Source organism: Manis javanica, chromosome 4, assembly GCF_040802235.1.
Source record: "Manis javanica isolate MJ-LG chromosome 4, MJ_LKY, whole genome shotgun sequence".
NCBI lineage: Eukaryota > Metazoa > Chordata > Mammalia > Pholidota > Manidae > Manis > Manis javanica.
This window is the reverse complement of record NC_133159.1, coordinates 85,498,617-85,512,819: the sequence shown is the minus strand read 5'-3', so window position 1 is coordinate 85,512,819 and position 14,203 is coordinate 85,498,617. Positions and strand designations below refer to the sequence as shown.

Sequence of the window (14,203 nt, the reverse complement as noted above, 5' to 3'; positions counted from 1 at the left end):
ATGGTTTTGGGAGGAGATTTCCACTACTCTACTCATGCCACCATCTTGGCTACCTCTCCTGGGGATTTTTTAAATGAAATTAGAAATGTATTTTGCTCAGAAATTACTGGCATCTGGTTATGTTAAAATTATTTGTAGGCAGGTGGAGAAAGACAAGTACCAAATGATTTTACTTATCTCTGAAGTATAAGAACAAAGGAAAAGCTGAAGGAACAAAACTACAGCAGAATCACAGAACCCAAGAATGGACTAACAGTTACTAAAGGGAAAGGGACTGGGGAGGATGGGTGGGAAGGGAGGGAGAAGGGGGGAAGAAGAAAGGGGGCCTTACGATTTGCATGTATAATGTGGGAGGGCACAGGGAGGGCTGTGCAACACAGAGAAGACAAGTAGTGATTTTACTGCATCTCACTATGCTCATGGACAGTGACTAATGGGGCATGTGTGGGGGACTTGGTGAAGGGAGCAGTCTAGTAAACATAATGTTCCTCATGTAATTGTAGATTAATGATACCAAAATAAAAAAAATTACTTGTAGGAATTAGGAGTAAATATTTTAAAATCAGTTAAAGTGAAAACTATGACATTCTTAGAAAAAATTATCACTAACAGTAGCACAGAAGTTCAAGTAGGACAATATTGAAAATATTAGATAACATACTACTTTAAATTATTAGCAGGGTAATTAGTCACCAGTACACTCAGTGTGATTAGTAATTAATGTGATGTGATAATCCAAATGAAGGTCAGGCAGAGGGATTATTTGTGCCTGCAGCAGAGGTCGAAAACAGCTGGTGAGTGTGGATGTGTAGAAACGTGTCTAGACTTGTAGCTAAAAGATTCCCTTTCCTGGTGGTGATGTCCAGCAAGTGCTTGCCCCATGCCCCTCAGTCGTGGCTGTGTGCACAGGGTGGTTTCAGGCAGCATTCCCAGCCCTGCTGTGAAGTTGCTGAGAAGCATACAGGATTGTATTCCAAGTTCCTAAGTTCCTAGCCAAGCTCTGAATAACCTTTTCTTCTTGTTCATGTCCTGCCATTTGCTGGGCTTTGTGTTCTTGAAGAGCATGAATTAACAAGATGAGAATCCCACCTCCCTGCACAGTATAACACGTTGTTTTTTTAAAGAGGGCCAGGGCTGTGTGCTCATCACTGAATGTGAGTGTGGAGCCAGCACAGGTGCCACCTGCCATGGAAGGCAGTGGAGCGGTGCTGGAGGATGCTGGCTCCAGCACTGGCCAGCCTCTCTGGGCTCTGGTCCCTCATCTACAGATATGGGAAGGGTCTTCAGGGCCGTGACCATGGGGCATGCAGTGTCAGGCGCATACTGAACATGATGTGTTAATTGCTATTGTTGTTAACTGCCATGGCCTAGTAGGTGATAGAGTGCTCCTCGTCTACATCCTGTGTAGCCCACACCCTGCAGCCCTCTGTGGTGGTTGACCTGTTTGGTTAAAGCTGTACCCTATTCTCCTTCAGGGCCTAGGAAGCCAGGGGTCAGTGGCTTCCCAGGTTGCTAAGTCATGCCACGGTATTTAGGGTTTGTACACCTCCAGAAGATGAGCCTGAATGCTGACAGCTGGTGCATGTGGGTCCTGCTCCACGGGCACCTCCATTCTAGCCCTAATCCTGTGACTTTGCATATAGGCCAGTTTCCTCACTTCTAAAGCAGGAACAGTGTTCAGCAGTTTTCTTAGTGTTCACATGGTGCCTCACACTTGGTAGGACTCATCATGAGCACAGCCTGCCTTGGCCCTCATCTTAGTCCTGTGTAGATGTCCTGACAGATGAGAACATGCAGGTACAGGTGAGCCACTTGCTCACAGCCACAGAGCAAGTAACAGGGACAGCTGGGCTTAAGCTGAAGTCTTTCAGCCCAGATTGGGCTGCCCCTCTGGCTGCTTGCCCCATGGATTTTATTGAACTGCTCATGCTCCTTTGAAGAGTCCAAACACATATCTGAAGAATGAGAAGGCAGATCAAGATGCAATTGGAATAAATACACAAAGATGGGGTAAATCCATATGGGGAGCTACAGACATCTGCAGAGGGAAGAGGAGCCGAGGGGGTCCTGGCCACCGAGGGTTCTGGGTGGAGCTGTTAATGTAGTGGGAGCCTCGTGAGCCAGTCCCATGGCTACTCCCCCACCCAGCTCGCCCCCTGCCCACTACAAAGTCTTTGGATGGACCCACACCTGCTCTCCTGTTTTCTGTCTGTGACGGAAACAACTGATTCAGTACAAACTCGCATCTGCTTCTGCTTTTTCAGCTATTTTGCATATTAATGTCCCGATTCTCTTACTAGAAGGTACAGTTTTTGTAGGGGCTGGATGGGGAGACTGGGGTGGCAATTCTTAAATATTTCTAAAACTCTTAATCATGTGATTGACTCACACAGTAAATTTGGTTTTGTTGCCTCAGAGTTTTAGATGAAATTGGCAGAAGCAGGCCTGTTATGTGCTCATGGCTATCTAGTTGTGTGCAAAGGCCTTACTGAGTTTATCATACATGCTTCTAATTGTTTTACTCTTGATTTGTTTTTATTGTTGAAAGAAATGTTTCGGTTTCCCAAAAAGTCTTTTATCTGTACAGATGCAAACAGTTCCCCTTCCAGAGCCCCTGTTTGTGGAATTTTTGTGGATTTTGCAACACCCTCGCACCATCAAAAGAGTCAGATTCAGGCCCTGAAGCAAAAATAGGTATATTGGGAAATTTGTGTAAAGCACAGTGGTGTGTTTTAATATGCTTTTCTTCAATGTAGTTTAAAAACCAGGGCTTTTCACTCATTTGTGACTGGCTGTTGAGATGCACAGGTGCCTTACCTTGCACTGTGTTCCTCTGGGCTAGGAAGCTGGGTGGGGGTTGTGGTCGAAACCGACGTGCACCTGGGAGGCGCAGCACACTCACCGCACCCAGAGCTGGTGGCCGGACCCACGCAGGCATCCCCGTGTGTCACTCTGCCAGGCTCAGCTCAGGCCACCCTCAGGTCACCCACAGCCAAGCGCTGCTGCATGATTCACAGACGAGGGCTGGGGAGGTCCAGTGGTGGCGAGCATTCCCGAGACTGTGCACTGTGTGCTCGCTCTGCCTGTGCCGGGCGCCTTGCCTCCCATGGGTCGCGGGCTGCCTGTGGTTCTTCTGTCCTGGTGTCTAGGTGAGGGAGGCGGGCTCAGGCCAGCCTCTGGGGAACAGTGGAGCTGATTTCCGAACCCAGGGCCCCCAGGCATCTGAGCTGATAATTAATCAGTCTAAATTTGGAAATGGAAAATTTTATAAATTTGTAAATCAGAGGACATGGTCTTAAGTCAAGGGTCCACCATATACATATTTAATCCAAGTACTATTTAGGAGTAAATATGAAATTAAACATTCATTTTTGAAGGTGGTTTAAAAAGCCATCATACCGTCTAGCTCACTACTTGGCATTTGTAAGTACTCAGCAAGTTTTGCCAAATGAACAAATAAATCATTAATAATAAGAATATGAGGTTTTATAGTGTTTTTATTATATTTTGGGCCTCCTCTTCCTGCCTATATGGCTATGTATTTTTTAACCTTATTCAAGTCTTAGAAACTACATACAGTTTACCTGGAAACAATCAGAATTTACACTGTGAGCTCCTCAAGTAGATGTAAATATGACATGAAACGATATTTTAAAAATTAAGAATAAGATAACCACCAAATTCCATGTAGAGTTTGGTAGGGGGTTCTGGGGAGTAAGGGGGCCCCTCGTGGGCCTGGGCCATCTGGGGTTCCCTGTTTCCAGGCCTCGGTGCCTCGAATGGTTACTGTGTGAGGACCTGTGACATGGAGTTCCTGTATGAGTCACTTCAGGTCAGAAATCACATTGACGATGGAAGACTGGAGGCAGGGAGTGGGGAGGACGGTGATGGTGGGCAGAGAGTAAGACCACAGCGGGGAAGGTAGTGGGGAAGACTCCGAGGTGCAGAGAAGGAAGGAGTGGGCAAGCCAAGTAATGGGTCCCCCCAGGTACTGGGGGCCGTTTCTCCCCTCGTTTAGCCCATGTCAATTGAGAATTGACTATGTGGAAGTCATAGTAAGTGAAAGAAATAAAGCTCCCTGCCCTAGAGAGCTGTGTGGGACTGGGGGAGGGTCACGGGGAAAGCCAGATTGACCCCGGGGTGCCAGTATCAGGGCACCGATGGAGGCTATAACACAGCATGCAGGGAATCGCTTTCCCTGAGAATGGCACACACACAGCAACTCCGGTCTGTGTTAACCTCAGGAACACTGAATTAAGATAATTGTTTGGCTCATGTTTACTCACATCATTGGTCCATGTATGACCATATTATTTTATTTGATACCTCAGGCTCACCTGACAAAGGTAGGCCTTGGCAGTCACTGACATCTAGTCACAATGCACTATCCTCTCCCCAGATGTCCCTTTGTATTTGTTCAGTTTAACAGCTTCTTGTTTTCGATTTGCTTTGAAGGACGTGCAGTCTGAAACTGCTTCAGCTCATTGACTTAGACTTTTCTGTCACTTTCTCTCTCTTGGACTTGCTGCCAGTAAACAAATATGACATGTACATCAGAAACTTTGGGAAAAAGAATACCGAGCAGGTCAGTACGAGGTGTGCTGAGTAAGTGACAGAAATGCAAATGAAGTACAATAAGGCAAACTTGTGCAGCCTATCATTCTGTGCAGGAATCCTGGGGCTTGGGAGTGGCACAGAGGGTGTCACCTTGGGAAAGGGCCCCCTTCCTTACTGGTGCTTGTGAGCCCAGAGAGGCGACCCAGTGTCTGTAGGAACCCCGCCTGTCTGTTCCTCGTTGTCCATGGCCTGTGCTCCAGGTGAGTTGTTCCCTAGTGACTTACACTGAATTCACCTAGTCCAGAGTTGCTCTGATCCATCCCCCAGAATTTTGTGCTTCTCTGTGGTATTTCCAGTCACTGATTGTGTGGTGGTCCACCTTCCAATCAGGCTGTGAAGGTTTGAACTCAGAGGTCCTCCCTCACCTCCTCCTTATGCTCCCGATAGTGCCACCAACCAGCTTGCTCTCCGGGCACACTCGGTGGGAAGGTCACAGGATGAAAAAACTGATAGATGAACCCTTGTTTTGCAGCCGGCTCACTCTGACCTTGAGTAGATGGTGTAACTTCTTTGCTTGCTTCCTCATTTCAAAGCTATTAGTAACAAAACTCTTTACTGAAGCATCTTCCTTCTTGAAATAAAATTGCAATTGTTTTTGCAAAGCCAGAATGTTCAAGAGAATAGGATGAAGGTGGACAAGGTGGCAGGATTTTCAAACCAAAGCTAAATCGCTTGGTGTGCCACTTTTAAAGCACCTTGAAAATGTGAACTGTTTGTATGGACATCTGCGGCACAGGCCATGTTCCCGTGACTGTCACTCATGCCACAGCACATCCACTCAGCAGAGGCCTGAGGCTGCCGCTGCCAACTTTAAAGTCGAGATCATTTTCTTTTCCATGATGAGAGATGGCTCTGCTCTGGTGGTGTGACTCACTGCTAAGTCCAGCATACCTTTGTTTTCAAGGCGTATGTTCAGTGTAATGAAGATAACATTGAGAGAGACATTCAGATCGAAGAAGTTGAGGTGTGGGAGGTGTGGATCCAGCACCTGGGAGAAGGCGCTGCCATGTCTGGAGGTAAACAGCTCTGTGCTCTGGGCCGATGGGAGTGGAATGTCTGGTGGTTTCTGGGGTCACCTTTCTTGTTCTTCCTTAGATATTTCACTGGGGGTGGTTGTCAGCACATGGCATGGAGGAGCAAACCAGCTTCTGCGAGCTGCTGACTTGGGTGCTGCACTGGAGGCTCGGCTGGGCCCTGAGCAGGGTTCATGGCGCTTTTACCCTCGAAGTGAGGGGCACACCCATGTCCCGGTGGGCTAGCACAGATGGGCTGTGCTGCTCTGCTTCCACCCTGGGGGCAGGCTGTTCTGCTCAGTAGAGTTTTCATATTTAAGGACCAGATGTGTTTCATACCTAAGTGTCCAGACGTGTTCATGGTATAGGCATGAGGCCCACAGCACACGTGTTTGACACTGGGTCCCTGGAGCTGTATGAGTGATGGTGGGTGGTCTGCTCTGGAGGTATCTGTAGGCAGGGGTCCCTCACTCCCCTTCCTTGTGGAGGCTCACCCTGTGAGAATAGCATACCTCATGTTCACATAACAATTGAATTGGCACCTCTAACAATATTGTCCTCAGTGTTTCAGGGAAATTCCGTGTAGAGACATTCTATAAAACAAGACTTAATTGTTTTTGAAAAAGTTACTAACAGATCTTAGGAATAAGTGTAAACTTCCCTGACTTTTCCTTCCAGGGCCCATTTGTAATGCCTCTTTGGACTCGAAGGTGTGTGAGGCAGACTCCTTTAGGGTCACATTGGTTTTCTAGGGGCTGAAGATGGCACCATCTCTGGCACTGGCTGCACCCAAGGTTGACACACCAAAGCTGTTCAGCTTCCTCCGGGTGGCCTGCCAGGTACACCACGCGCTCTGCGTCTCTGCAGTCATGAAGTCCTGTGTGTGGGTGACCCGCTGACGCATGTCACAGCAGCTGCCTGTGGGCTTGGGTCTGTGGCTTCATGCCAGCTGCACATGGGTCAAAATAAATGCAGACTGAAAAGCAGGTGTATTAAGTTGGCAAGGCATGTACATCTCCAGGGTATTTGATACCCATGTCTTTTAAACTAATTATAGAAATTTTCAAAATGCGTAAAGGAAACAGCAGGGTGCACCCATGTGCTTCAGCAGCTACTGACTCTCAACCAACCTGTCTCATCCGAGCCCCATACCCCCACCCCATCAGTTACTCAGAACAAGTTGTGGTCACCACACCATCCTCTCCATGGCTACCTCAGCCCTGCTGGTGTTTCTTAACATCACCAGGTTTCCTCAGCTGACTGTGTGTTTTTCATGTCGGCTCAGAATTTAAATAAAAAAGATGCAGTAAGTACAGTAAAAGTGGAATGAGCCTGTTTCTGTCTATTCTGGACACCCGGTGCTTACACCCTCTCTGTGCCACCTTAGAGAGTCTGTGCTTCACGAAATGTGATCACACCCTCATGTAATTTGGAGTCCAGTCAGCTTCTCTTTCAGCATAAGTTCAGGGGCACGAAGAGGAGAGGCTTTGGGTCAGGGTCGGGAAGAGGAGACCTGTGCGGTGGGAGTGGGGTGTGGACACAGAGTCAGGTTGGGGCTAACCTGGGCCTCACGGCTCTCTGCGAGCTTCTGCAGCCCCACCTCCACATCAGGACCCAGACAACAGCGCCCCCGCCAAGTCTGCCCCTGCCCGTCAGCATCCTGCACATGCCTGTTAGAGCAGTTACAGAGACCCTACTCATCCTGGGTCCCCACAGTAGCCCCGTGAGGAAGACGGTATGGGGTGTGCACAACGTCATCTACACCCTTACTCGTCAGGATTGCTGGGTGGCAGCCGTTTTGCTCTTCCTCTGTATTTGCTAAGAAAATGCCTTCTGATGTACATGCCGGCTGATCCGCGGAGTTCCCACTGGTGGAGGTTTACCTGTATCTGCCTTTGTGCAAGAACAGTAAGAGTGCATTCTGTTATTTGTATGATGTCTTTGAGTTAAGCGGTTACTTTCAGACATGGGGAAGGTGAACAGGTAATTTGTGTGTGTTTTTTCTTGTAAAACTATGCTTGAGTGTGTTTATTAAGGACACGATTGTCTTTGAAAGGTGATTGCAGTTCTGCTGGGAGAAGACCATGTGGTGGCCGAGCCCTGCTGGAGCCCTAGAGCACAGGGCAGTGTGCTGCCTTTCAGCGACAGCTCCTTGCAGCTGGACACCAGCCTGCCATTCCTCCAGAGTAAGGAGCTGGCCCAATGTGTCTTGAATCCACCACTAGATGTTCATATGGGAAGTATGATCTTTAATATGACATCCCGTGTTAATGAGGCGGGTTTATTTAATGTGGAATGGAGATCCTACGTCTGTGGGGCTCTGAGGTGCAGGGTGAGGTTTTCTTAGTGTGTCTGTTAGAATCATGAACTCTCATGAGATAATGAGCAGAGGGTCACAGGAACTTAGGCGAATGGACCCTGAGGTTTTGTGTGTTCAAAATCCTTTTTTCAGGCCTATTCAGTTTCTTTATTTCTTGAAATAGGGAAATGTGAGTGTGGCTCTGAGAATGGCGTTCCTACCTTAGCCGCAGTGTGACAGGCTCGGCAATGCCCTGCAGCTCCTCCCTTAGACTTAACCCTGGTCACAGAACAGGACCTCTCACCCCAGGAAGCCCACAGCACCAAACAGAGGTGTAGCTACCGGTCACCATTTGTTAGTTTAAACAAACTGTTGGCAAACAAACTGTTTGCATGACCAAATTTAAATTTCTTAAGCTGGTCACCAATTTGCCTTTTAAAAAAGTAGCTGGTGAGGCAGTGGGTGCAGCTGGGGTCCCGTCTGTGGGGGGAGGCACACAGGTGAACCTGCCCTCTGCCAGCTGCTCCTGGGCCTGTGGAAGCCAGGGCACTGGTGCGACCTGGGATTTGCTCTGTCCTGCTCAGAGATTGTTAGATTCATGTATGTTCCTCTGCATTTGACAGTGACAAAAATGGTATCAACTTAAAAAAAACCTCATGTTCTTTGTATATTTGTTTTTAAAAAATAAGTTATCCTACTAGAAAAAAAGTCAACCATTGTATCTGTAGCATTCACAACATGGACGGTCACACTCCTACCGCCCTCCTCACACCAAGACATGGGGAGTAATAAAGTGCTTTTGTGGGAGCTGGTGTGTGCCCACAGCTGTGCAGGCTGCAGGGAGTGGGGGATGCCCCGCATGTGTGCTCTCTCAGGGCTCAGCTCTTGTGCAGCAGGTCTGAGTTCTGGAGGTGAAGAGTGGAGGTTTTCTTACTCGTTTTTATGTTCTAGGGAAATGAATTTGAGGTAATAGAAGGAAAATGGGGTTGGGATGACAGGTGTCTGAGAGTGACCAGCTCATCTCCCCTGTGGCCTGGGCTTGCCACACACACGCAGCTCTGTCTCAGGAGGACCATGCACCAGCCTTCATGGGCCTCCTCTGCACCATCACTGCTTCCAGGATGCACACAGCTGGCACGCCCCTGAGGTGGCTCCCTCGTGCTCCTTCATTCATTCATCTGATGATGACTCAGTGAGAGTCCACAGCATCCTAGGCACTGCTGGGATTCGGCTGTGGGCAGACAGACAGACAGACAAATTCTGCCCTCCTGGTGGGTCAAATTGGCTAAAAACTGCTGAACAAGCGTTCTAAAGAGAAAAACAAAGTGGGCAGTAGTTGCTGCCCCTGATGGAGAAAGCCTTGCTGCAGTAAGACCACTGGGACCGGAGGGGTCCTGGCTGGGTATGTAGGGGCAACTCCAGAGCACATTTGGGCAGCCTGGTCTGGCGGAGTGGCTAGTAGGTGAGGGAGAAGGCATGTTGTCCAGATTTGAAGGGTTGCTTTTCTGCAAAACCATGCAGCTGACTCAGACAGTGTTCAGGCAGAGCCATGGCCGTTTTCAAAACCCATACCTCCTGTGTGTGCAGCTGTGAAAAGACTATGTTTGTTGCTTCAATAAGCTGAGATTTACTTGAATGTTCTCAAGTGTGTTAATTTAACATGGATTAATTAACTGCAATGCAGAAATATCATTCTCCCTTTATTCCTAGATCGAGAAGTGTCTCTTCTGCATACCTCTCAGGTGCAGAGACAGAGAGTGGTGTCTGTCCATGGTCGGCCTGGGAAGTCCTTCAACCCTGCGCTGGACGGCAGATATGTGCTCTGCATGTGGGATATCTGGCAGCCTTCGGGGCCTCAGAAGGTCCTGATATTTGAGTCAAAGTTATGTCTCCAGGAGTCACAGCCTTAGCGAGAGGAAGGGCATGCAGCACGAGGGCCAGTGCCGGGGCAGGCACCATGAGCCAAGAGGGTTACAGTGACTCAGGAAAACAGGAACTTAGCAGGCTCACTCTCAGCTACGAGCAGGTGTGACAAGACACATGTGTGTGTCTGTTTCATCTCTACAAATTCTTAGCTCAAAGGACTCATTCAGACTGAGGAAATCCAGGGTCATTGCAGCCTCGTGGGTCTGTTGGGAACCAGTGTCATGTGACTTCAGGTCTCACAACAGCACAGGCCATTGGACATGGCTGCGTGAATATGCCTTTTGGCTCATACCATGTGGGTCATGGACATTTTAGAGGCTTCTTAGTATGCTTGGGGGAGGGAATGATCTTTATTCATCTACGTGTTGATATTATTTTCTAAAATGGACAATTAAGCAGTGAAAAGTAATTCCAGGCAACTGTAATTAGATTTGGGTTCAATTTGTGTTGGGGGAGGAAGGCATTTATTTCTGGTTTCTCTTTTTTCAGGTTTACTGCCAGGGGGGAGGATAAAATTGGTACACAGTGCTGTGATCCAGATGAGTGGCAGGTGAGACTGTGCTTGAGCAGAAAGTCCCCATCCCACAGGATCTGTTCTCATGGAGGGAGGTGACATTGGGCCATTGCATGCATAGGGCCATTGGAGCCCTAGAGCACAGGGCAGTGTGCTGCCTTTCAGCGACAGCTCCTTGCAGCTGGACACCAGCCTGCCATTCCTCCAGAGTAAGGAGCTGGCCCAATGTGTCTTGAATCCACCACTAGATGTTCATATGGGAAGTATGATCTTTAATATGACATCCCGTGTTAATGTGGCGGGTCGAAACTGCATGGTCGATGCATGGTCGAAACTGCAAGAGGCGCTCCAGCTTCTTCACCTGTGCTTTTTGCTGGCTTATCTGCTTATTAGTTCAGTATTAATGGGTCCAATGCCATGTATAGATCTACATTTTTTTCTTTGATTAAAGTATTTTCTGTCTTATAAATTGGTGCTATTTTATTATTTTTCATCCAGTTTTAATACAACCTTGAAGTTGAACTTAGATGAGTTTCAGGAACCAGAAATGTTGATATGAAAGTATTACTCAGAAATTTAGATTTCTACTTTTATTCATATGACTTTATATATCATAAAAAATTCTTATTAAATGTACAAAAATAATTTATATGTTCCTTGGTAATTTATTTCCTGAAGATATCTTTTTTTGACAGTTACTGCAGTGAGGGGCAATCAACCTGTGATTTATCCCTGGAGTAACATTGGTTAATAGCCTGATTCCTCATCATCAAACAAAACTGTGGGTTGTATCAGTGAACTTGTATGTGCTTAGAAATTGTAAATCACCTTCAGTGGATTTAAATATAATTATGATGGGGAATCAGTCATGTTTAAAAACTCACACAGTAAGTACACTGCAGAGCCGGCCGGGCACAGGTGGTCTCTGGGCCAGTGGCAGATGCCTGACTCCCTCATTGGGTTTCCGTAAGAACTCTGTTCTTATCTCTGCTGTGGCCCTTACCACTTTATGACATGCATTGCATTTAATTTTTAACCAAAGATGTCCTGTAGTGTACTTGCCCTCTTGGAAGGAAGGTGTCTGATATAGCTAAAGTCAGGTTTTTCCCCAAAACCCCCAGCACTGCCTTCCCTAGACCCATGCGCGGTCATCCGGCCTTGCTGTGAGTGCTCTGTGTGCCAGGCTTTGTGGTACCAGGGTCTGCCATTCTTTCCCTTTTGGCTCTCGGTGAGGATGCAGACATGTGAAGACAGCAGTCACTGCAGGTGGGCTCCCTGGCATCAGAGGAATAAAGTTTGGTGGAAGTTCTGTACAAATAAAGTTTGTAAGGCGATCCCTTGGGATCAATGCTGGGAAAGGGGGAGTGGCCAGACCTGGATGAGGTGAGCTGTGAAGCTGGCCCCACAGCTGCTGCTGAGCCCCCGGGGCACTGAGCCGGGCAGCTTTTCAGAGTAGGCCTTGCCAGCCTTTCTGCCCTCTGTCCAGTCGGTCACTGGACATGAGTGTCCCTGGAGGTCTCGTGACCTTGAGTGAAGCACCCTGGAAGCTGGGACAAGCAGCTGTACCCCAGGTGCACCTCATCCACTGTGGTCATGGCATGGGTCTGAAGTTCTCTGTCGGGGCATGCTTGTGGCGTGTAGGGCTCAGAGGAGGGGCTGGCCAGGGTGGAACGGTGACTTCTGGGAGAAGCGGCAGCTGAGATGGGCCAGACGGTGTATGTCCCACCAGAGGTGGCAGGGCATGGAGATGTGAGGCCCACACAGGAAGTGGTGGGTCTGCCTTTGAGAAAGAGACTGTGCAGGTCCCTGACCAGACCCTGGGGTGTTTGCAGTGCTGAGGCGTTTGGACGATTCTCTGGAAGCGGTAGGGAGCCATTACAGGATTTTAAGGCGGTGTGTCTTACTTAGACCGTCAAGTTGGCAACAGTGTGAGGTTGCATGGGAAGGAGACCAGCTGGGCAGCTGTTATGGGGTCTATAAGGAAGATGAGTGCAGTCCTGGCCCTAGGTGTCTGGCTCAGCTACTGGGTATTATGCATGAGATGAACAAAATGGGGCATGGGGAGAGAGTGTGTGCTATGCATGGCCATGACCAGGAGGCAGTGGCTCTGTAGCAAGGATCTCCTGGGAGGCACGGATTTGGGAGTCCTCAAGCTGGTAGATGACATTCACATCCTAAATGTGGTATGCGAACTGTATGCAGAGAGTGGCCAGAGTCCTGACCTCTGAGGAGGGCAGAGTGGAAGAAGGAGCCACTGTGGGCCTTCTGTTCAGACACATCACTGTGCAATGTGAAAGCCTTCAGTACACTAAGTATGGCTTTTAGAAGGAACAGAGGAACATGCCAGAACAAGGATAGAACTTCATTTAGTGTGCAAACTTTCAAGTGCTGTGGGACTGGTCTGTCAGGTGGCTGTGTTGAACTCAAGCCCTGCAGCCTCACTGCTGCATCAGGCTTGTCTGGGACAGGGAGCAAGGATGAGACTCTGCCCAGGACTCCGGATTCACTGCCCTCTCAGGGAGAGAAACTCAGAAAGCTTACCCCCAGCCCAGCAGAGCCAGGAGCACAAGAGACTTGAAATCTGAGCTCTGGTGTGGGTGTGATCCACGAGCTGGTCCCAGGCCCGTGACCCCGGCTGGCCGCCTCAAAACACAGGGTGCCCACAGGAAGCAGCTCAGAAAGAAAACCACGAAATGCCTGGCGTGAGGAGACATCACTGTGAATCAGTAGGATTAGCACCCCAAGACCTTCAGATAATTGTACAATCCAAAGAACATTTCTAGAAATGGAGGTATTGTCTCAAACTTTAAAGTTAGTGGGTGATTAAGTAGCAGTTTAGACATAGCTGAAGAATTAGTGAATGGGAAGACAGAGCTTGAGAAATTATCAAGAGCTCAGTAATATAAAAAGAAACAGAAAATGGAGCCAGGACCTCAGAGGGAATGTGAAAGGCCTGTTATGATGTATCTCACGTGAAAAGTGATAAACATGTTAAGTGTCATTATCTTCATGGTTTTAAAACTGTCTGTTAATCTCTGCTATTTTTTTTCAGCCTTTCCCATGAAGATGATGAGTTTTGGGGGACCACACAAACACTGAATGTTAAATTCCTGCCTTCAGATCCTAATCACTTTATTGTTGGTACAGATGTGGTGAGTGCCATGTCTTTTAAATATTTAAAATTTAAAAATTTAAAAATTAAAAATTAAAAATTTAAAAGATATTTTAAATTCTACTCTTTAACTCATTCTTTGAGTTGCCTGGCAAGTATCTTCACTAAAGGTTAACCTACTCTTTACTTTTATTATAATCTTGTTTAAATTGCATCAGGAATAATAGCTTTACCCAGCATCACACCTAACCTTTTCCTTAGTCACCTTTGCATCTCTTACCTCTAGGGCCTTGTAAGGCATGGCACCAGACAGGGTCCGAGAGTGTCTCCCAGACTGTTCATGTCCCAGCAGCATGGTATGAGACCAGTGAAGGTGAATGTGATTGACTTTTCGCCATTTGGAAAACCAGTATTCCTGGTAAGAAAGTCTGTTTTAAAGCACCAGTTCTATTGGGGCAGCACAACACCTGGTCATCTGCTGGAATTTTTAGCAGTTGGTCATCAGCAGTGTGTGTGGGACATGCCTGCACATCTCGCCCTTCTGAGGCCTACCTGTGTGGTCAGTACAGGCCCTTCACACAGCTATGGGATGGATCAGATGTTAGAACATTTTATTTTGGCATGATTTCAGGCTCATAGGAAAAGTACAGCAGTCCAGTTCTCTGTCTGCCCTCCATGCAGGCTCCCTACATGCCACATGTTTGCCACCTGGCTCCATCCTG

General features: G+C 47.8%; 1 protein-coding gene across 6 annotated transcripts in view; it reads left to right on the top strand.

Moving 5' to 3' along the window:
• Positions 1-14,203, top strand: part of LOC108389262 (cytoplasmic dynein 2 intermediate chain 1-like) — a 94,453-nt gene that overhangs the window by 76,665 nt on the left and 3,585 nt on the right. For 2 of the 6 annotated variants that reach the window (XM_073234347.1, XM_073234348.1), the window contains 6 exons: positions 5,522-5,633; positions 6,383-6,469; positions 7,687-7,816; positions 10,345-10,405; positions 13,422-13,521; positions 13,768-13,899. In XM_073234347.1, the coding sequence (XP_073090448.1) occupies positions 5,522-5,633; positions 6,383-6,469; positions 7,687-7,816; positions 10,345-10,405; positions 13,422-13,521; positions 13,768-13,899 (622 nt within the window). Of the gene's footprint in view, positions 1-5,521; positions 5,634-6,382; positions 6,470-6,495; positions 7,539-7,686; positions 7,817-9,639; positions 10,406-13,421; positions 13,522-13,767; positions 13,900-14,203 lie in introns of those variants that run through there. The other 4 variants (XR_012130255.1, XM_073234350.1, XR_012130254.1 and 1 more) reach the window with 4 other exon arrangements.